This window comes from Typopeltis vanoorti, chromosome 2 (genome assembly GCF_054136105.1).
Source record: "Typopeltis vanoorti isolate ZY-2024b chromosome 2, IOZ_Tvanoo_1.0, whole genome shotgun sequence".
Lineage (NCBI taxonomy): Eukaryota > Metazoa > Arthropoda > Arachnida > Uropygi > Thelyphonidae > Typopeltis > Typopeltis vanoorti.
The window spans coordinates 81730219-81754437 of record NC_143550.1 but is presented as its reverse complement, the minus strand read 5'-3'; the positions used below and the strand labels follow the sequence as shown (position 1 = coordinate 81754437).

Genomic DNA, 24219 nt, shown 5'->3' with positions numbered 1-24219 from the left:
TTTGAATTGTAGTTACTTTCACACTGCATTAAAGATTTTCATGTTAATGATGGTGCTAGCTTAGGTGTAAATCACATGCTTGACTGATGCCTTTAGATTTTTAGCAATGCTAAATTCAAAGTTGTCCATCCAAATTATATTAAGCTTAAGATTTAATAAGCTATGGCTTTTAGTTGAGATATTACTATATATGTAATATAAGTAGTAGGTATTAGCTGGATTTTATCCTATAAAAATCCAGAGAAAACTACCTTAGTAGTAGACCATACTAGTTTAGTCCTCAATTGACTTAGTTTTGTAAGACTAGATTAGAATGGTTCTTTCTTAAAAGAATATTGAGGTTACTTTTCATTAAAAAGCAAAATATAATATACAAAAGATACAGAAATTTAGATCTATTTGTTAAAATAGAATGCTAAAAATGATCTTAAGGCTTGCAGAATCAGACAAGATTTTGAGCATTATAGTAAATTAATGAGTCAAATTACTTAAAATGCTACAAATGAATTCAGAAACATTTGATTCATCAGAATGATGTTTTTGGTGTCTTTTAATAAGACTTAATGTGACATGACCACTCTGAAGTTACCAAATTTCAGCACCTACAGTGAAGTGTCTTATCCCTTTAAAGTGAAGCATATAGATGCTTTGTAATAAGCTTCAAGCTACTGGAAATTGGTAGAGAAAGTGTGCTAACCTGTAATGAGTACCAGGTTGCCACTAATTTGCTAAAGACTGCTCAATATTTCTGGTTAGCGAAATCTTTCCAGAACAGAGCATAACTAAAATTTAAAAGCTAGTTATAAATTAACTCATTTTAGATTTTAAGCATAGCATGGCAGCCATTTAAATAGATCAAGATGTTTAAAGGTGTATTAGTTCAAAATGTTAAAGTTTGCTATAAACTGAGACAAGTCAAATATATAAAAACCTTTATTCGATTACTAAAAATGAGCGATTGTTATAAAAAAATTACATAAGTTATGTTAAAAGCTACATATAGCATTGGGCCTTTTTATTGATTAATCCAAGGGAGTCTGATGTACCATCACACATACCAATTTGTTGCTTCCCAACATTTAGTTTCTCTCTATGTAAAAAGCTGGGAACATGACCTTTGCTGAGATAGCTACATGCACAGCCTGTTACTGTTAAACATAAGATGACAGCGACTATTGCTACTATTGTAACAGACATATGAAAGGCTAAAGTGTTATGTGAACGCTGTAGCAGATTGTTAACCCATGAAGCCAATGTGCTATTGAGCACTTCTTTAGTCAAGAGAAGCATTGCAGTCTGTTCTTTTATACCTTCTAAGTATGCATCAGAAAGTTCTCTTTGCCCTCTAAGAGCTCCATTATTTATTATATCATCTGTTAAGGCAGCCATTACTTTTTGAACTTTTGGATCTTGCTCTCGCAGTTCCCACCATTTTTTAACTACTCTTGGTGTAAAACGAAATGCTGCTTCCATTAGTGCTTGACTACCAGATCTTAACTCCATGAACTCTTGCTTGTTTACTGGGATGTCAGATTTAACATAAATTGTTCCTAATGCAAGTTCACCAAATCTCTGGAACATTCCTCTAATAAAGAGGGAATATGAAAGACAGTGTACAGGTAAATGACGATCATAATCTAATAATGTTATTCTTTCAAGTATCCAGTTATTCAAGTCCAAATAAAATCTTATAACATCAATAGGATTGATGTTTGTGACTAACATGTTTCCTCTAAATTCATTTAGTTTTACCATAAGTGTATCCATAAGACTAGGGATATTGTTTATCCACAAAGAGCTACTTTTTTCTTTTATGCTTTTAAGAATGCTATCTGTGATTTTCCATGTGACATTAACCATTCCTTGCTGGTTTTGTAAATTCTGTGGGAGGAGCCAGTCTATGGTTGTAACTGGAAGAAAGTTAAAAAAGTAATTAGTTAAATTAACTTTATTTGCAAATGGATGAAGTTGCACCTTAAATAGAAAAAATGTGGTAGCCTGTGAATTTTTTCAACAATTAGCAAGTCAATTACTATAAATTACATTACTATAAATTATTCAATTCATTAAAACAAGCTATCAGGAGATGAGAAATTAAGTTTATTAAAAATTGGTATTAAGACAATACAAATTAACTATAATAATGCTAGTTTTATAGTTACTGAATTTAAGCAGTTCAAGATTAAAGCTTTTTGCATTATATCAAAATATAAAAATTTGACTATTTAATTTCATTTAAGTGATAAATGCTCCTTAAATGATAGCATATTCAAAGTAAGGTTTCTTCTGCAAAAAATGAAACCAACTATGACAGTTAAAGCCAAGTTATCTGAAAGTAATGTCAGAGGATACGATGATTTGCTAATGATTAATTGTTATTTTTCTTTGGAGATTCCTTCAAAACAGCAAAAGGAAGCTGTGATCTTAATTATAACTACAAATTGATCAAGCTTAAATCAATACTGTTATGTCTGCTATCTTGATAAGTCGGGTTTTGTTTAAAATTATGTTAAAACACTTGAGGTGAATGAGCTTTAGTTAATAGCAAGTTGGCATGATTTAAGGTTATGAAAATCACCTTAAGCAATAACTAGTATTTATGCTAGTGAAAGATGAACAACAGAAGTAGTTTAATGTTCTGACAAGTTAAATTTGTTCCTCTTCTGTGTTACTCCTACACAGATGCTATGTAGGCTCAGCTTAATTTTTTTAAATTAAGTAATAATTTTATAAAATTACTACTTAAAAAGCTAAGTGGCACTGTTTCTTGCAGACAGTATTCATCTGCAACTAATGAAAGACAGCAAAAGTTTGATTTCAGATAAATATACTTGACAAATATCTAAGCATTAGTCTAAACTTAAAGAAAAATTCAGGTATTATTTAGTATCCCAAGTTAGAAACTATGTAAATCTTATAGAACAGGATTATATTAAAGACTTTTGTTAAAGTAAAATAGCATACTTATGCTTAAGTATCGTGTTGTCAAATTATTTTTCCAGAGTGAAAAAAAAAAAGTTGCCGATTTACTGTTCTTTATATTTAAATTCTGCTATTAATGAAGTTAGTGTATTGAAACTGTTTATAACTACTTTTGACACTTTGAAATTTGTCAACATGAATATGCTAAGATTCAATTTATAAGCTAACTAGAATCAAGTAGTTAAGTACTTACCCATTTCATGACCCATTGCAAAGGAGATTTTTCCAATGTCTTCATGAATACTAAAGACCATTCCCGTCTCTTTAGCTTTAGCTTCCTCCTTTGAAATAAGTCAAAAAGTCAGTACAAGATTAACAATATATTCAAAAACTTTTTAGATGAATGCTTGTTTTTAAAAAAAACTGAAAAAGTAAGATAGTACTACAAGTAAGAGCTTTAGTAGTCTATCCAAATATAGTAGCTATAGCTTTTAAAGATTGAGATATCAGCAACTTGACTGAGGATGGTGGTATTAGGATTCTACTTAATTATACTGAGTATCTTAAGTGCAATAATTGTTATTTATGTAAATTTAGAGTAATGCAGCTGATTCAGAATTTCTGAAAGCCAATCTGGACAAATCAATTAAAAACTGACTAATGTAATTATGCATTTCAGACCAAATTTAATATTAGTTGAGGTTATTATGGATCAAGTTGAATTCTTGGTTATCTTAACAAATGATTAAGTCACTATACTGACTAATAGCACTGATAAAATCAACAATCTTGATATCTGGATTATGCAGATATGGTTACTTTTGTTCCAAGGAGATGAGAAGATAGTTTAAAGATTCAGCAGCAAGATGACTGGCCTATGAAATCTTTCAATCCAAGTTCTGCCTTATTATATAGGTAATAATTTGCAGTCAGTAGAATGCTGAAGTAGAACTCATTCCCGGTGTGAAGTACGAAGTACATATAGTTTCAGGTTTCACAATTCTTATGCTAATAGCCTATGTACAGTTTTAAATGGGGCCTTTCATCATTAAGTCCTTTGACTTAGAGGTGCATTCAAGAAATGTTTCCTTTAAAGAAATTGTTTTATTAAATAAATATTTTTCATTTAGTATTTTTTAAAATAGATAATTAGGTTTAAATTTATTTAGTTAAGATGAACAGCTTTAGTTCTTTCTACATTTTAGAAAGAATAAGAATGTTCTTAATGCCAAGTTATCTTTATGATAAGTTTATAACTAGGCTAATAGAGGATTAGACAAGCTGAAAATTTTGGATTAATTTATCCTGGTTCAAGCTGTTCTTAAAAAAAGATATCTAATGCAATTATATTTTACAGACAACCCAAATGCAAGTTGCCTATCAAAACAACTAGTGCATTACATATAATACTGAATGCCACCAAATTTTTCTAGTCTCAAGATCTAGTTGGTTCTGGAGCCAGTTTGAATGGCATCTGTCCTATCAACCTGACTTATCCTGAGATGTATATCCAAATTTATTCTAAGAAAGTGCCAACCTAATTACTTCAATCTAAGTTCTGCCTAGAAATATTAATATGGCTCCTGCTACTCTAAATCAATAGAGTATCTCTAAATGATGGGAAAATCAACCTCCTGTTGCTCTTGACATTTCCAGGACATGCTTTGTATTAAGGCCTAAAGTCACCCTTTGACCTACCTACCATCCTTTAGAGAACTAATTTTCTTTAGTGGTTGGCTGCATGTGATAATAGCTCCTCAACAGTCACTCATTTTTATCATTTTTCCTTATGCATAAGAGAATCCTTTGATCATCTAATTTTAGCCATAGCTTTTAGATACTGCACTTTCAAACTCAAATATAATACTTGACAAAAAAAATCTGCTCTGAATAACCAGAAATCAAAACACCATGTGAAAGGTTGGCAACATCACCTGAAGGGTTGCGTTGCCAAGGTCAACTGCTATAGAGAACATAATGCTGGAAACAATTTAAGAAAAATGAATGTTACAAAGCAAACAAGAGTAAGTTTTACCTATAATACAACATTAACTTTAATGCAAAAAATTTCAGGATGTGTTTTTCTTCTGCTGAAACAAACCAGAAAGCCAAAAGAAAAATCAAAAGAAATACCATAAGTTAAAGATGAAATTAATATTCTTGGTTTAATCTTATCCAAGTGGAAGCAAATTTGGACATGAAGTAACATGACTGGGCTATGTGAAAAAAGCTAATAACTTTGTATTAATTAGCTAAAGAAAAAACCAACTACCAGTGCCATAGGGGAGAAAAAAAAGAAAAACCTAAAATGTTCATTCTATAAATTTGAACTATTTATATATTAGGAAATAAATGCCAAACATTAATAATGTGTACCCCTTGAGAGCTAATGTCACATTTCAAGAACATTTCTGAAAGGGTGACTATTTTCAGCAACTGTAATAATACAAGAAAGCCAATACCAAAGCTATTATTGTAATGTAATATAGTAATTATCTGAACTTTCCACTAAAACTCCTAGCTTTCAGGTTGTTGATTTTAAATCAATCAACTTTAAAAATTGAAGATCATTGCTTCTTGGTAGTATATCTGCAAATGGGTTTGCAGACCTGTTTAGTGAAAAACTTTCAAAAAATCCAGAAGAATCAAGTTCCTTGGGTATATACAAGTTGTAAAATTCTTAGAATTTGCATAAAGAACAAATTTACAGATTTAACCGATTTCTCAGAAATTCTGCGTTGGGCATATGGAAAATGCTGACAACTAAAACGAGATGTTAATATCCTGCGATGACCAATCCCATCCCCAGATTGAAAGGGAGATGAATGCCAATTAAGAAAACCCCATAAGATATTGCTATGGGATTAAGCATCATTTGATAAAATGTACAAATTCTGGGTATGCACCTTTGCTTTAAAAAGATAGTTGAATTTAAAATAGTGATAAAAGAATGTTTATCAAGAAATATTTAAGCTTAATTTGTCAATTTGATTAAAACTGAAAGAACTAGTTTTAGATGCATTTTTAATTATGAACTGCTAGTACTAATACTATATTTCAGAAAAAAAAAAATTCTGAATAAGCCTTCATAGCTCAGTTGGAAAGAGCTGGGTTTGAATTCTGACATGAACCTTTCCAATTTTCTGAAATGGAGTCAGCTGTTCTTGGCTTTAATTAGCCAAACCAGCCAGGAAAATATGTAATTTACAAAACAAGGACTTGTGGGTATGAGGTCCCATGGTTATGAAAATAAAGGATACTGTGAACACTTATGGGTGCTTAAGGGCTTGTTAACCATAGATTCTGAACAAAACTAAAAGCCAGTGTTACAAATGACAAATCGCATGGAATATGTAAATTTTGTGGTTCGAGTTTTTAGAAAGCTGCTTTAAAAGTTTAATCAGTGCTTTAAAACATTTCTAAGCTGAAAAAGGTTAAAGATAACCTTGCCTTCAAAATAATACTAGAATTAAAAAAGGCATCTCAGATCATCTTTAGGCAGATGACACTAAAATCATAATGAATAGATTGCCAATCCTTTCCTGGAAAGGAGGCCAGACAGTTTTCTTAGATTCTAAGGATCTGAACATAATTTGCTACCATCTTCCCTCTATTGAGAGAAACAAATTGACCTATTCTTATATTTAATGAGGTTTAAAAAGAGACCCCTTTAAGATTTGTTGTCCAGAGCAATTGACATCCTGAGGAATCTTATGGTTATAGTTATGACTATAGCTACTTTCATATTATTCCATATGAACTGTAAACCTTAACTTTTGAAATAAGTACAAACTGAAAATCCTATTTCATCTATTTCTGGATAAACTTTCATGAAGTATAACCAATCTGAATGTTAAAGCTTCTTTCAACCCTCAATCTGTTAGTGATACATTGATTTATATAATGAAACTAGCTAGGCATACCTATTCTAAATAAGGAAGACAATACAAGTCTTAAGATGCAAGTCAATTTAAAATAAGTGCAATGACAAATCCAAACATTTATAAGAATGATCAATTAAGACACTAATTTGAATAAGCATTAGGACAAAGTTAAATTTTTGGTAAAAGTCAGATTAAGGTCTTTAGAGCAAAATCAAGTCAGGTTTAATATCTTAATAATAAATTCATAAATAAAATTAAAAGAAAAATGCTATATTATACAGTTACATTTTAATAGTGTTTACTTTAAGCAGCCAAAAAATTTAACTAGGTGACCAGTCAAGTTAGGATGGGCAGAGTAGGAATGGCAATTTATGAACAGAAAAAAGTTTTTCATTTCAAATTACAAGGCATATGATTTGTCAAATTCATCCTGCCTAAAGGATGAATTTGGCTGGTGATATGGTCCAATTAAAAAACAGCCCACTTTGTGGGCGTTGTCCAAGTTACAATACTTTAATTAGTAAAATCTTCCCCTCCCCCTTTTTTTGTATGTAGCCACCATATAAAGTGAATAACATTTATAATAAACTTATTTTAAAAGATTTACATTCAAAACATTTACCTTGAGTGTATGAGAAACTAACACCCCAGCTAGCACTGCTGTCCAGATGACCAGGAATCCTAATGCTAATGAGATTGAAGCTAAGTGGCATGATGGAGCATTTTCAGGGTCAGATGCCATTTTCTAATAGAAACCAAAACAGAAAATTTTAGCTATTTGTCCAAATGTTATCTTTGCAGCATCTCACAACAAGCTTAAGCTTGTTGTGAGATGCTGCAACTGTGATATTTATTTAAGGGAGAATAGCAAAAGATAAAAAGCATATAGAAAAAAAAAAAAGTAATAACTACTTATTACAATTTGCTTCTTAAAATTGCTCAGCAATTTTAGTTGCTAAATTCTTGTTTAAAAAAAAAAAAAAAAATTCTGAATTTGAAAGCTTGAACAACACAGATTCAGCTTAGAATGGACATTTAAAACTAAACAAAAATCTTAATGTTAACAGTATTTTTTTTGGATTATTTGCTAGAACAAGATTTTATTAAAAATTCATTTTTGAAGTTTAAGCTTTTTGATGCAACATGAGATTTAGTTCAAGACATATTGAAAAGCAATTACAAGTTCAATTCTGCTCTTTTCTGAAGAAAGATTTTAGCAAGGATTTGCTTCAATTGCACTACTAGTGTTGAGACAAAATTTTGAACATTCTCCATTAATGGATACTGTGAGAAGCAGCCCTGTCTGTTGCTCATTAGAGGTAGCAGATTTTTCTCCCAGAAACTGCTTCCCTTTTGCACAATATGCAAACTGCCCAGAAATATGCGAAATTAAAAGGGGAAATGCATCACACGCCTCCCATGAAGTTGTGGGAATCCTGATGTGTGTGCATATACATATGCACACATTAAAAGATGCGCGAGGAAGTTCGTAAAATAGCAGTCAAATTTATTGTTATTAGTTTCAGTGGATTAATAATTTCATTGAAGACATTGGGGGGGGGGCTCATGCATGTATTAAGATTGTTTGAGAAGTCAATCGAAGTTCGTGTTCATTTGGGAGATTTCTGGACAAAAGTATAAAATATCTAATGCAGCATGACAACTGCTACCGTTTGTTACTAAGAAAAAAAAAAAAAAAAGTCAATTGTGGTGGGATAAGTTTGTCCACATGCTAATTTTAAAACATTGTCCTTCCGCAAAATTAAAACCCCATTTTATGAGTATGTGGAAAGACTAGCATATCGCTTGTTTAAGATAACTGGCGTACTTCGACTATTATTTTAATTCAACAGCGAAATAAGCCTTCCGATTAACACCAGCACAAAAGCAATGAAGTAGTTTCCGTAACTTGTGATAACTGTTTACATTCTCGATGTTACATGGAGATGTGTGAACTAAGAAATAACTCAGTACCTATTATTAATGTGCTATCATTAATAGTAACAATATTAAGTTCAATCACAAAATTATATGAGTATGTGGAAAGACTAGTATATCGCTTGTTTAAGATAACTGGCGTACTTCGACTATTATTTTAATTCAACAGCGAAATAAGCCTTCCGATTAACACCAGCACAAAAGCAATGAAGTAGTTTCCGTAACTTGTGATAACTGTTTACATTCTCGATGTTACATGGAGATGTGTGAACTAAGAAATAACTCAGTACCTATTATTAATGTGCTATCATTAATAGTAACAATATTAAGTTCAATCACAAAATTATATCAACCATCGTACAATTCACAAGCGACTGTTTTCTTCAACATAACCTAATTGACAGGCTAGAGCAGACTACACGTGAAGTAACTTTAAAATGTGTATGTACCAATTTACCCAAAACAAAACTTTTACTTAATAGTACATTATAGAAACTACTTACATTCTCTAACTTCAGCGTTGCCGATTATTAATAAATATATAAATAGGTATATTATTTGTATAAAAATAATATCTTTAAAAAGAACAGAGCTGCTTTGGACAATGAAAGTGTAAAAAAAAAGACTCTGCAAAAGACCCACCTTGTGTTTCTGTCGACAGTTTTTAAGGGAGTAGGAAACTCTGAAGGTCATCCTGTCATGCGCACAACTCATGAAAGGAAAACAGTAAAAAAAGAAATATATGCGTCCTCGGAGAGGGGGAGAGGAAGCAAAACTTCAATAAAGATGGGAAGAGAAAGGAAAAGAGAGTTACAGCATAATGTCAAACAGCGACAATAATATTCTAAAATATTCAAAACGAACAAATCATTTACATAAACATCGTTAAATAATAATTATGTAAGCAACTTGTTCTGTTTTGAATATTTATGGTATACCATCTTAAGTCTACGATGCAGTAAGATACAATCGTGAATTAATTCCTACTTTTGTCGTTTTGAAAGGTGTGATTTTTTTTATTGTTTTCTTATATTTTAGACAGTTAAGGGAAAAATCGAAATATAAATAATTTTTCTTACGCTTATAGGTAATTATTACAATAGTATGTTATAACTAATATTACATTGTGACTTCCTTTACTTAATAAAATAATATAACAATGATGTCATAAATAAATAAATTATAACAAAGTTATACATTTTTATTCTAAAACAAAATCTAGCAAGTCATTGCATAAATTTAATAAAATTAGTTCAGTCCAATTTAATCCCCTGAAAATTACAAGATTTTTGCGAATTACGACTCGATTAGTTAGCTTCCGAAATGTGATATTAAAATGCAGTACTAAATAAAATTAGACGTATTTAGCACTGCGCATGAATTCTTCTTCTTTGGGAAACTTTTTCTCGTTTAAATGCTGTCTTGAATTTTTTTTTTTTTCGATTGATTATATAATTACATTTCCTGGTAATAACTATTATTATTATTGTGATAGGTTTCTCATTAATTTATTGCTTGTTCTTGTAACTCAAAACAACGTGGAACTCTATAATGATCATTCCTTTCCTATTAAAAGACAGAAAGAAGAAGGGGGGGGTTCGTCTCTATTTTAAAAAAATTAGTATTTGTTCTGCAGGGCCGGCTCTACCGACGGTGCAAGACTTGCATTTGCACAGGGCGAAAGTTTTTTAGGGGGCGGCAAAGTTGGCATAAACTATACGAAAAATAAGAAAGAAGGGGCAGCAAAATATGCTACTGCATGGGGAGACAAAATTCCTAGGGGCGGCCCTGTTGTTCTGTGATCTATTGCAAACATTATAATGTTTGCAATATTCTCGATCGATAAATGTACTTAAAATTGTCGCTAGTACCAAAATTATATTTATTATTTTTTCATGGGAGATCATCTTGTTATGACAAGCGTGGTCTGAAAAGTTTTCTGCCTAACAATCAAAAAACGAATTTCTAATTTCAAAATTATTTTTATTTTTCAACATAATCTGCCTTAAGACTAATACATTTATTCCAGCGATGCTCCAGCGCCATTATCCCGTCCTTGTAGTGGTTCACAGTAAGATCTGCAAAATACTCCTCTACAGCTGCAATCACCTTTTGATTCGAAGAAAAACGCTGGCCAGCGAGGAAGAGTTTTAGTTTTGGGAAGAGACAGAAATCAGAGGGAACCAAATCTGGGGAACAGGGTGGATGTTCCAACAATTCATAGTACAGATCCCTTAATTCTCCCATTGCTAAAACACCTTTGTGGGCAGGTGCATTGTCCTGATGAAAGATGATTTTTTTTCTCACGAATTTTTCGTCTAGCCTGGTTAAAAGATCGGAATAATATTCTCCAGTTATTGTTTTGCCCTTTTCAAGATAATTAATAAACAAAATGCGTTTAGCATCCCAAAACACCAATGCCATGACCTTTCCTGCTGATGGAACCGACTTTGTCTTCTTTGGCGCTGAACAACCGACTTCTCTCCACTGTTTTGACTGCTGTTTGGATTCTGGTGTGTTATGGTAAATCCAAGTCTCATCCATAGTAATAATAAATCGACGCAAAATCAGTTTTATTCTTGTTAAAACGCTCCAATCACTGTTCAGAGATTTTCATGCGAGTGCGTTTTTGATACAGACAACCCTTTTGCTTCAGACAGCTGTATAAAAGAAGCTACTTGATAGAATGACTTGCAATTGCACATGGATGCTTATGACAGATGTTCGAACTCGGAAAATAAATCTTGCCGATAGTGTTGCCATCTATGATCGAGGCCGAGAACTTTTCAGACTGCCCTCGTATTTTACTGGTGGCGAGTGAGGGGGGGGGGAATGTTCACATTTCAAACCTGAAGCACTTTCCTTTGGAAATTTTGCAGTTTTCAAATTAGAAACCCAGCCATATTTTCAAAATTACTGAAAAAAAAAAACATTGAAGAAAACAAACTGCTTAATATAAACATAAGGTTTATGTCAAACAGTTTATATTAAGCTTAACATAAACAGAACTATTCTTGAGATTTAGAAATATGGTCGAATGGATAAACCTTATTATTATTATTACTATCGAATTAGTGAATTCAGTCTTTCCTTTCTCGTCTCCATATTATGATTTTCTTTGCTTTGAACTTCTATCTTTTTGTATTCTTTATTATTAAAATAATAAATAATTCCTCTAACGCTTCTAATTTTTCATAGGGAGTTGGTGCCATTCTTTCTTTCTTTTTTTTTTTTTTTTTGAACATTCTCTACTGTAGTGTACTTGCATTATCCATAGGCAGTAACGACGATGTTTTAGTCATAATCTTTTTTCTGTTTTTTTTTTTTTTTTTTGGAAATCAGCAGGCAGCTATAGTTCGCCCACCGATTAGAGATCCCTCGACACTTCTGCGCATGTCCCAAAAAGGAGAAACCATTCCGATAATAGGGTAAGCAATCCATCTTGTGGGATGAGTTGTTTATTATTACACGTCGGAAAATTTAGGTTTTCTTTTACGAACATTGCTGTTTTTAAAGTGTAACTATTTTGCTTGTATAACAGTTGGAAAAATGTACGTAGAGTATTAACAAAATTTAAAAAAAAAGGTACAGCATAAAACAAAAATTGCTCAAAAATTTAACTAAGTTTATTTTTAAAAAAAGTTTTCTATAAAATAAAAATAATTATAAAAAAAACAGAATTTTTTTCAAATGAACTTAGCTATTCTAAACTTACAGTTGAGAGAACTGAGACACTTTAATGTCCTAAACCGATTAATTATTTATGACTTATTGTGACTTTTAACAAACCCATGCAAAAAAAAATGTTGGAAAAAAATACCATTATCAAATCCTTTTAATCTTCAGAGTCATCTGAATCGGTGTCCGAATCGCCATCACTTTCACTTAAACTGATCACCAAAGGTTCGCATAATTCTTCGATAATCTCGTCTCTGTCCCAATACATATTTTCCAGTGAGGTGACATGAGAGCAATATTTTCCCCAGTTTTGAACTGTTATACTTTCAGTCGCCTGTTCTGAAAGCTTAGAAAGTTTCGACATGTCAATATCTCCAGTTACGTTGCGATGGCGAATAAAACTTTTCACTTCTGCCCAAACATACTCAATAGCATTAATATCGCAATGATATGGTGGTAGCCTCAAAGCTAGGAATCTGCTCTTTGAGCATCGTGTCGAATTTAAATAGTTTAGTTGTGGGCGAGTTTCTTTTTCCCAAATTAAGCAATTCAATTTTTCGCATATTTGAGGAATGAGAAATGTTATTTGCAGAGAGCCAATCCATAAGAACTTGCTTCTTATTAGAGCAATTTGGAACTTTGTTTAATCGAATAGAGTGATATGAAGCGTTATCAATTATAACAACAGCATTTTTAGGAAGGTTTGGAATCAGTTTTTCTTCTGCCCACTTTTCGAAGATCGTAGAATTCATTTGTCCATGGTAATCTCCAGTAGTTGAATTGGCTTTGTATAGTTTGAATTCGGTAAAAAACCCATTTCTCCACCCGCACAGAAAATTATTATGCGCCGCGAGGCATTTCCAGTTTGTAGCACTGCACATTCTTCTTTAGACTGACAACATTTTCCATAAGTTAAATTACTATCAATCCAAGTTTCATGTAGATACACAATCGGTCTTTTCTCCTCCCTGAAACGTCTTATTGCTCTCAAATACTGCGTTCTACATAAAACAATGTCACTTCGCTCCATGATAAGTTTCCTTTTATTCTGGGACTTTTTAAAACAAAATCCGATTTCATGAAGTATTTTCCTTAAAGTTTCTCTTTTCCAAGGAAAATTAATATTTTCTTTAAGCACAGGAATCGATTTCGGAACAGTTGGCACTCTTTTCTCGACCACGTAAAATTCGTGAATAGTTCTTATAACGTCTACATCAAAATGAAACGTTTAACAACAGAACTTGTTGACTGTACTGGATCCATCATACAAATTAATAATAAAAAAAAATGCAAAAAAAGCGACATCAAAAATCAAGCTAGTACTAGTAAAACGACAAACAAGAAAGCACGTGATTTCGCATGTTGGCGACCAATTCGTACATCCTTCATTTCTTTCTCCCCTTCAGCATGAATCGACTATTCTTGGCAAAATGCCAAGGAGAGACCTACGAACGGTGGGCGAACTATAGCTATTATCACCCCCTACCATTGTCGAGGTTGAGTGCATTCTCACGGCATGCTAGATTTTACTGAGTGGACGGATTTAAAACTCCAGTTTCTTTCTGCAGAAAATACCCTACTTGCTGCGTCAAAGATCAACGAACTCTGGAATCAGCAGATAAACGGTCCAGGGAAGTTACTCCAGTCTGTGAGTGACTAGACTCGAATTTGTAAAGTCTTTCTTCTATACATCTAGTTTTCATGAAAATTACCATGAGGCTATGTTTATTTGTTATTTATTATTATTAAAAAAAATTCTTCTCAGAAAAGCCTTAAAAATCATAATTTGTGAATACTATTAGCAAATGAGTCTTTATTTCAGTTTCGGGATGGGCCAGCGATTCAATTTTAACAAATATTTATTAAATTTTTGTAACCATTTTTTGTTTTAATAACATAATTTACTTCAGTTTTTCACTAATAATATTTATTTCAAACTTGTAATATATAACTTGAAAAAATGTTAGCAGGTGGTGCAATGTTGAAACTACGATTCCTTTAATTTCACAACAAAGTGTCATGGATTGTCTTAAAACCGTCAGAATTTTTGTCGGCATTGCAGTGTTTGCGTCTCAACACGGTAGTTACAGCACTTCTTTTGAACTGAAAATTCGCGATATATATATATATACAGTCATACCCCATTCGCGACTTACGCGAATCCGGAGTTACGCGGTTTCATAATATGTACGTATTCCCGTCCTGCTTACCACTAGTCGTATCTTTCCAGCGCCGGCCACATTCGCGTGTCGCACATGCTGTGAACAAGCACTAATGTGTTTTGCGGGGTCTCCATTCATACACGATTTTTATAGTCTACAAACCTTGCGATTGTTTAATGTTATGTTCTTGATGCAAATTTTATCACATAAAAAATAATAATGTCATCCAAAAGAAGCAATTCCGATTCTTCTACAGCTAGCAAGAAAAGAAAAACATTGACTTTGGAAACAAAACTTTACATTATTAAGGATTGTGAAGGCGGAATGAAAATTTGTGAGCTAGCAAAGAAGTATGATCTACAGGAATCCACAGTAAGAACAATCATAAAAGAAAGGTTTACAGATTTTGGAGGACATAGATTCTACGAGGAACGAATTGTAGCCACAAGGCAAGGAATAAAAAAATCATTAGCTTGCTATGAAGAAATTTTGTGTGACAAGAAAAAGACATTATGCCGTCAGACGAATCTATTAGATTTTATGAAACCATCGACATCGAAATAACTTTCTTTTTATTATGTACGAAAAACTACAATTATGATTATATTTCTTAAAAAAAATAGGTGTTTTTGTAAACCTTTGGTCCCAATTAACTAATATTTTGTATGTTTGTATGGAAAATTATACCCGAGTTACGCGAATTCGACTTACGCCTTTTTGTTGGTCCCACCTACCGCGTAACTTCGGGGTGAATAAAAAAAAAAAAAAAAAATCAGCTAACTCCTTTTTATTCCCGTATACGGGAATAGGCGAGGCCATTTAGCCCTATCTAACTTTTGGAGACTGAGTGGGCAGTTCAATCTCCACTGGTACCCAATCAGAGACAGATGGCCCAAGGCTATCACTAATTAAGCGGTACGCAGTGAAGAGAGACGGCTCAAATGTGCCGCCATCTCGTGGTCCCTAACCCTAACACAATATATTTAATGTCTAAAATAATGTGGGTTTTACGGTCGATTTTCTTGAGTTTACAGGACGAAAAACTCGAGTTTCCGGGAGGAAAAACCTGCTTTTCCGTGCCAGAGATCGACTAACTCGGGAACCGGTCGAAAAAAGGCTTAGAAAAATTTCCTCTACTCGCCAACTAGACTCGAAACCAAGTCTTCTTTCGTGCGGCCAAGCGCGGTGGTATGCAAACGCCATATCCACTGATGAGCTACACAGGCTTAATAATACACAGGCTACACGGGGTGAATATATATATACAGGGTGTTCGGGATAAATTTGACATATTTATAATTAATTATATTTTTCCGTAAGTTACATGTATTAACACACACTTCTCTTCATTTAAAAGTTTGGACCCTTCTTCATTCATATACAAGATGTCAGAAAGGATGAATAGCTGGAACCCACCTGAATCATGGAAGAGAATAACTTGTATCATGATGATTCGTGCCCGCCATCAAAATAAGGATATTACGACTGCTGCCCAATGCTCCCTGAATACAGTAAAAACAATCAGGCATGAACTAGAGACTTGTAATGGTGACTACGAGGATGTAGCAAGAAGAAAGATCCCTAGCAGACGATCTGATTGCGTTCGTACAGCAGAATTCCTCGCAAATCTGCAGGAACAGGTGTTGAAGAACCCTGGCATTGGAATTCGGGCTTTATTCGTGGAGTTGCTAACTGTAGTCAAGCCCTGGATAACAAGGGTAGCCAATGGTAGGCCGTATGTATGGCAGCAGGATTCGGCCCCTTGCCACACCTCTGGGAAAAGTCAAAAATGGTTGTCTGAAAATTTCTACGACTTCACCAGTCCAAATGTTTGGCCTCCAAACTCCCCAGACCTTAACCCCATGGATTATTTTGTATGGGGCGCAGTTGAAAAAGACACCAATCGCACTTCCAGTAATACAAAAGCCCAGTTAATGGATAAAATTAAAACAGTTTTTGCGGCCCTTCCCAGGGAGACTGTAGCATCAGCTTGTTCGAGGTTCCGAAGCAGAATTGAAGCTGTGATCGATGCTAATGGTGGTTATTTTGAGTAAATCTTGTTGATAGTATTGTAATTAACTCTGCCTGTAATGTTTTTTTTTGTCAATTCATTAAATTTAATAGATACAAAGAAGATTTTCTTTTTCCTTACGAAACTGTCAAATTATCCCGAACACCCTGTATATAGCCTGTGTATTATTAAGTCTATGTAGCTCAGTGGACATATATATATATATATATATATATATATATATATATATATATATATATATATATATATATATATATATATATATATATATATATATATATATATATATATATATATATATATATATATATATATTATGTAGAAACCAGGTTTAAAATTGCTTGGTATCTTTAACATATATATATATGTGTAGAAAGTATTTTTACCTTGGGTATAATTATGTTAAAGATACCAAGCAATTTTAAATCTGGTTTTACTCCATTTTTCCCAAGTAAGCAAACAGACAAAAATGTCAAGTTTGCGCCTGCAAGTGATGCAAGACTAGCTGATCCTACAGGTAGTGCAAGACCAAGGCAACTCGTGGTAGAGGTGGAACAAGCTCCGATCACTAATCTTAATATTTACCCTTAATGCCAAAACACATCTCCAAGAAGGGGATGTATCATGTTTTGTATTAAAGGCAAGGGGCTTTAATACAAAACATCATACATCCCCTTCTTGGAGATGTGTTTTGGCATTAAGGGTAAATATTAAGATTAGTGATCGGAGCTTGTTCCACCTCTACCACGAGTTGCCTTGGGCTTGCACTACCTGTAGGATCAGCTAGTCTTGCATCACTTGCAGGCGCAAACTTGACATTTTTGTCTGTTTGCTTACTTGGGAAAAATCGAGTAAAACCAGGTTTAAAATTGCTTGGTATCTTTAACATATATATATATATATATATATTTTTTTTTTTTTTTTTCACTGATTTCTTGTGAGAGGAGCTCACAACAAATGTGAGCTCCTCTCACAAGTCTTGATCCGCCCCTTATTTAGCAGAATTTCCTATAAATATCTACGAATTTCTTTGATAACTGCAACATTTAAAAACGTTTTTCTTGTTGTTCTTTAAGAAAAATTTGATGACTAAAAATTTAGATTCGCTGAATTTCAGTTTAGTTTCACTACTTCTATGGAATAGAGTAATAAAATTTATGTAAATAAAAGTTTAATACCCTGAAGCGCCACAAAATAACCAAACTGGTCAGCCCATCTTCTTATATGCTTTGGATGTATTTCTAAACAGAGTTACATCCAAAGAATTACAGTCAACGCATAAAAGCGCCTTTTCTCTCAGTTGATTGGAAACTTTTTGGTTGGAAAGATCTGGGTTCGATTTTTGTTGCACTACGAAAGAAACCTTCATATGAACTTTTGCAAATGATGGCGTGTTAAGCGGTATCTTAGTGGAGTAACATGGTTCGCATGGTTTTCCTACAAAAATTTCTCACTTTTCATGCTACGTAATGTGTTAACTGGCCAGAGAGTACGTGCAATTTATAGACATAACAAATTGCAATGGACTAATCTAAACAACGAATCTTTAGCCTTAGTAAACAACAGGTTCGATTTCCGTCGACGACGTGAGGAGCTGAAAGATCTTCTTCAGCCATAGCCAAATTAGCCGGTCTTTGGCGTGGAGAGCAGGGTTTTTCCGTCAGTTTATGTGGGTTTTTCATCCCGCAAGCAAGCAAACCGACCCCGTAAACACACACAGGATACAGCAATAGGATATAGTACGGCAAGGAAGGCAACGGGAAACCACCTTGCGCATAATCATCTCCCTAGTATGGTAGCATATAACTATCCCACCAGCCGTATGGCAGAAGGGAATATATATATATATATATATATATATATATATATATATATATATATATATATATATATATATATATATGTGGCGATTACCTGTAATTTCCAGTTTGTTTATTTAAATAATTCAATGTTTATTAGTATTCCTTTCCTTTATAAATACCTGAAGAAGGCTGCTATATGCCGAAACTAGTAGTATTTATCATTAAAATCTTTATATGTTATCTCGGTCTTGGAGTCATTAAATCTATTTTTTGAAATATATATATATATATATATATATATATATATATATATATATATATATATATATATATATATATATATATATATATATATATATATATATATATATATATATATATATATATATATATATATATATATATATATATATATATGTATATATATTTCGCATTTGGGTATCAGCTCTCCAGCCAATAGGCTTCGGGTTCGAATCCCCCCACGGTAGGCTGACCATACCGTTTTGAACGGGACAGCACCGTTTTTTTTCGACCGTCAGTTTTGTCCCGTTTTTAATAAAAATTATAAATATACTTTAATATTGGTCAATCATAAATTATTATTCATAACTTATAATCGTATATCAATATCATGGATACCAATAATTTGTATAACCATGGAGTCGCATTGTTCGATACCAAATATCGATATCTGCAGTGATTTTTTGAGAGAAAATAAAAAAATGCACGTTGACAACACGTGCTCGTCTCAGACATGGCGTCTGTTTTGCTGTAGTGTTAGTTATTGTTTTGCCTGTATGCTAACCGATAGCTTTGTTGTTGTTGTTGTTATTATTATTATTATTATTATTATTATTATTATTATTATTATTCCTGACACCTCCAAGGAGTCCGAAGACTCATCACGGGAGGACACCTACAACTCCACCACAACTGGTATTCTATGCCTGTAAATTACGTGTGTTCTGAAGGCATTGTTATTCAATGCTGGTGGTTTAAATTTCATATTTTTTAAAGTTTTAAGTCTTATTTTTTAAAACTTTACGTCTCTTGCAATGTCAAAGAGGCGAAACTGCAGTTTTAATGACGATCTCCAGAAAGAATTCAAATTTATTAAACTGGACAAGCAGTGTAGTGATAGAACAAAAGTGGTATCCAAAATTGTAATATCCATTTTTCCGTTGATCATGGAAGAAGAAGCGTCATCAACCAACATCTACGTAGCCACAAACATAAGGATGCTGAAAACACTCTGCTTGCTTCAGTTGAAATCATCAGCTCGTTTATAGTGAGACGTGATGGTGATAGTGAAACCGATAAAATTGCAGCAATTGAAGCTCTTGTTGCTTATCATGCTGTGCGTCACGGCCAAAGTTTTCGCGCAAATGACTGCTTGTTGACATTGATAAAGAAAAGTTATGAATCAAAATTTCTTCAGCACGTACCAAATCAGAAGTAATAATTACCAACGTTTTATCAACATACATATTCGGCGAAGTAATAGAGGATTTGAATAAAAATAAATAAATAAATAAATAAAAGAAGCATTACGTCACTTTAGATGCATCAAACAAAAAAAGACATCAAACTTTTCCAATCGTTGTGCGATACTTTTTGTCAAATTGTGATGTTCAAGACAAAATGATAGACTTTATTTCCTTACCTGGTGAAACATACGACCTACAGTGTGCTATGTTGAAGGAAGTAAGTGACAAATTTGCCTTACAAAACAAAATTGGTGCTTTGTGTGCAGATAACACGAACACCAATTTTGGTGGCTGCAAAAGACTTGGCAAAAATAATGTGTGGCAAAAACTTGAAATTGAAATGAAGAGGCAGATTATCGGTGGGGGCACACATTATACACACTTGTCTCCAGTGTGCTGTCGACTGTTTACCAATTGATATTGAATGTTTTGCAGTGAAAATATACAATTACTGTAATATATATACAGTTAGAGTTGAAGAACTGAAAAACTTTTGTTACTTTGCAAGAAACAATTACGCTAAATTGTTAGAGCATGGAAGTATAATACAAGATTTTTGTGATTGGGTCCATCAATTGACAGAATTGTTTGCAAAAATTGTTTGAAGATCCCTTTTTGAAATTGTGATTGTCATTTGTAAAAGATCAAGTGCCTACGTTTCAAACATGCATTAGCTTAATTGAAAAAAAAATATAATATTTCAGCTACAGAAGTAGCCATGAACAACCATGTAAATAATTTAGAGTCCAGAAAAATTGAAGTGTTTTGTAGCTACTGATGTCAAAAAACAACTGAAAATGTTAGTAGATTCAAAGAAATTAATGAGGCTAAGTTCTTTGAGGTAGTTGAGAATTTCTATGAAACCAGTTTAGAATATGTCAACAAGTGGAAGTGAAGTTTAGGAAACACCGAGAAGTTCAAGTGGATGCTACTAAGGAAAACACCTGAAATACATGACAGCCTGAACGAGGAACTCATCTCACACACACACACACACACACACACACACACACACACACACACACACACACACACACACACACACACACACACACACACACACACACACACACACACACACACACAGAGAAGAAACTCGTGTATTCGATCAGTGGATCCTCATAAAATCTATAACTGTGAGACAGTTGGATACATGGGATAAAGAAGACATTCCTGTAACTGATAGATGGGTACAGATTTTTTCTGAAATGATAGAAAAACGCCTAGACTTGCAAGACTTTTGTAATATTGTTGAGTTTATTCTTTGTCTTTCAAGAAATACCTCACCTGTTGAGAGAATATTTTCTAAGTTATGAACAGTATGTGGTCAAAGGAGAAATCTAGATTAAGTGTTGAGACAATGAGGGCTATGTTAGTTTTAAGACAAAATTGTGTCATGGAGTGTGAGAAGTTTCTTGATAAGGTGTTGAAAGACTGAAATTTGCTGCGTAAGATCACTTCATCAGAGAAATATTCATGGCACGATCGTGGTGAAATACAGTCCCCCTCTACGTCTACCTACATTTTTGTAAGGGTTCTGTCACTGAAGAATAATGGTAAGCTCAATATGCTTATGTAATAAAACTTTTCTATCGTCTTACTTTTTCATGAATACAGAATATTACATAACCCCGTCACGTTTTTGCCATCCCATTGTCCATTTTTTGTCTCAAGGAAATATGGTCAGACTACGCCATGGGCATGGATGTTCGTGAAAGTCATAGTAACTCGGTGTATAAAGGGAGTCTGCGACCATACCACTTCTTCTAGCAGAAGGCTTCAATTCCCAAACTCTACGAGGTACGAGAGTGACCATCCGCTGTCAAATGTGAATAACTAACATAATTTCTTCATTTCGTACACTATAAATTTGTTTTATTAACCAATTTTCTTAATGTTTCCATTTCTCTTTTTGTACTTATCTCTTGTATTTTTGATCTTTCTATTCTTATTTCACATGCATACGTCAATTATTTATCAGACTACTGATTTTTATATACTTCCTTTTGTTTCTTTTGTTAGATCTTTATTGTTCCATATAGTCGAATCTAAACATCCTAATATTTAATTAACCTCAAGGAGTTATTCTTTTACTTTGTCCAGTGTTATATTTTCACTGTTCACAGTTATTCCGAGATACGCAAGTTTCATTAATTATTATATTATTATGATTATAACGGTGTCTCCATGGAGTCAAAAGACACATCGCGGGAAAGTACTGGAAAAGTACTGAAGCATAGTTGCTCCAGTACCTTTCCATTTAGTTCTAATTTACATCTGATTGGTTCTCTTGTAATTGCCATTGCTTTATCTCTGTTGATATTTGCATATCAAAATTGTTGCATATCTGTTGAAGTTTGAATAATTGCTTTAGGAGATCATCTTTGTTTCTGCAAGTAATGCTACATCATCTGCGTAACCAATTAAATTAATTTTTTTTCTTAATTTTTATTCCATTTAATTTCTTAAAATCTGTTATTATATCGTATGGACGAAATAATAACAGATTGCGTTCAATAAGCATCGACTTAAAGAATGGCCTTGTCTAATCTCTTTTCTTATAGGCATTTTCTACTGTATGTATGATATCTTATTACACATTTATATTTTGTGTATGTATATCTTTAATCATTTCTATTATTTGCAGTGCTCTCTTTCTTGATGCGCTTTCAAGATATCCTATAATCTGCTTCTGTTGTAAGCTTCTCCAAGTCAATGAAACACATAAATATTGGTTTGTTAAATTCTATTTTTTCCCCTATTATTTGCTTGCTAACAAATATAGCATTAGTAGATGATCTTCCCTTAAGGAATTCTTGTTCATCATTGCAGTTAGTCTTGATTCTAATTCTCCTTTGATAATTTTAGTACATATTTTTAACGTAATACACAATGTTTATTCCTCCATAGTTTTTGGGTTCAGATTTTGTTCCCTTTTTAAGTAAGTATTGGTATTACTGGTAGCTTAACGTACAAAACAAAAAAATAACAAAATCGGAAATCCCGATCTGAATACCGTCCCCCAGAAAAACACTTTGCAACTCACTCCAGGAAATGGAGGGATTACTGGAACCAGTTTATATATATCCAGGGAAACTTGGTTTCATAAGCTGAGTTACTTCATTGGTAATACCAAATCAAACAAATCTAGGATAACTGCTTCGAAGGTGACAGCACACATGAGGAGTGGATTTATCCATATCCGTTCAATCAATCGCAACTATCTGAGAACTTTTGGATTGACTCACGATTATAGTTGTCATATGAGTATAGTTTACCCATGTGCCATATCAAACTCTCCTTTCTTTTACGATTTTCTTGTACCGCTTCTTTCTATGTAAATTATAATATATCAATATGTGTGGAGAAGACTAAAACCCAGAAGCAATTAGTTTAAAATGTCGTCATAGCGGCGATCTTAAAATCAGTTCGGTTGTAAGTCATTTCTTATTTTGACCACATCATCATCATCAGATCAGACTAGCAATTTGTTAAATATACATAACATTGAGAAACTGGTAAGCGCATCTATGATAGTTTTCCTTTATATTTCTATACTGGCATTGAGTTCTGAGTTCTTATATTAGTTGATGATGGCAATGATTGAGATGCATGTGGTAACCGTAAACTGAAATATCTTAAGTAAAATATTTTTACTTAAGATCAAAGGTCTTAAGTAATAACAGTTTTTTGAAAGATGTGTGGTAACTTTCATGATGTTAGGTCTGCAAAAGAAAGACATTTCTGGGTTCGATTGTAGTCACCACTTATTATTATTATTATTATCGTGTAAATCGATAAAATCGACCTTAGAATACACACAGAACACAAGTACATATAGATAACTACGACTTAGGATATGGAGCATCGTCTCTTAGATAACAATCCATGAAATGTATTCAGCCTTAGGCAAGCACATTCATTACCAGTTACCAATCGTTCTACCCAGTATCAAAACATCTAAGACTAAGAGTGCAGCCCGCTCCATCCTTGAACGTGTTTTTATTCCTTAAGGAATAAAACACGCTCAAGGATTTTTCGAAATACTAAATATGAATGCTTCCCCATTATACTGCTGTGTGCGTCTATAGACATATAGCAGTAATACTGTCGAAAGTACATTTGCTTCCATAGCTAAGCTGACAGTTATAAATTATTCTAGTCACCGATTAGAGAATTTTTTTTTTTTTTCGAGACCTTTCTTCGACCAGTTTCCTAGCTATGGATCTTTGACATAGGCAAGTCATATCTTTTGTTTTTCTTTGTTTCCAGACTCGGATATATTTACAGCACATATAAAAAAAAATATCGACT

The 24219-nt window shown here is 33.1% G+C and overlaps 1 protein-coding gene across 2 annotated transcripts; it reads right to left on the bottom strand.

The window, feature by feature from the left end:
- Positions 1-915: 915 nt before the first annotated feature.
- LOC150109209 (uncharacterized) lies at positions 916-9416 on the bottom strand. 2 transcript variants are annotated; one of them, XM_090406272.1, is made up of 4 exons: positions 9387-9416; positions 7429-7551; positions 3176-3263; positions 916-1910 (listed from the first exon to the last, which is right to left on the bottom strand). In XM_090406272.1, exons 2-4 carry the CDS (start codon positions 7546-7548, stop codon positions 994-996), a joined length of 1125 nt encoding a protein of 374 aa, XP_090262398.1. In that variant the 5' UTR covers positions 7549-7551; positions 9387-9416; the 3' UTR covers positions 916-993. The 2 variants fall into 2 exon arrangements, with proteins under 2 accessions (XP_090262398.1, XP_090262406.1); XM_090406280.1 differs by lacking the exon at positions 9387-9416 and adding an exon at positions 9248-9295.
- Positions 9417-24219: the final 14803 nt, after the last annotated feature.

Excerpts from the sequence above, each read along its gene's own strand:
- LOC150109209 (XM_090406272.1), bottom strand. The coding sequence starts at position 7,548 with ATGGCATCTGACCCTGAAAATGCTCCATCATGCCACTTAGCTTCAATC. Across the intron at positions 3,264-7,428 it reads TAGTTTCTCATACACTCAAG|GAGGAAGCTAAAGCTAAAGA; the intron begins GTAAATGTTTTG and ends CTTATTTCAAAG. Across the intron at positions 1,911-3,175 it reads TGCAATGGGTCATGAAATGG|TTACAACCATAGACTGGCTC; the intron begins GTAAGTACTTAA and ends ACTTTCTTCCAG.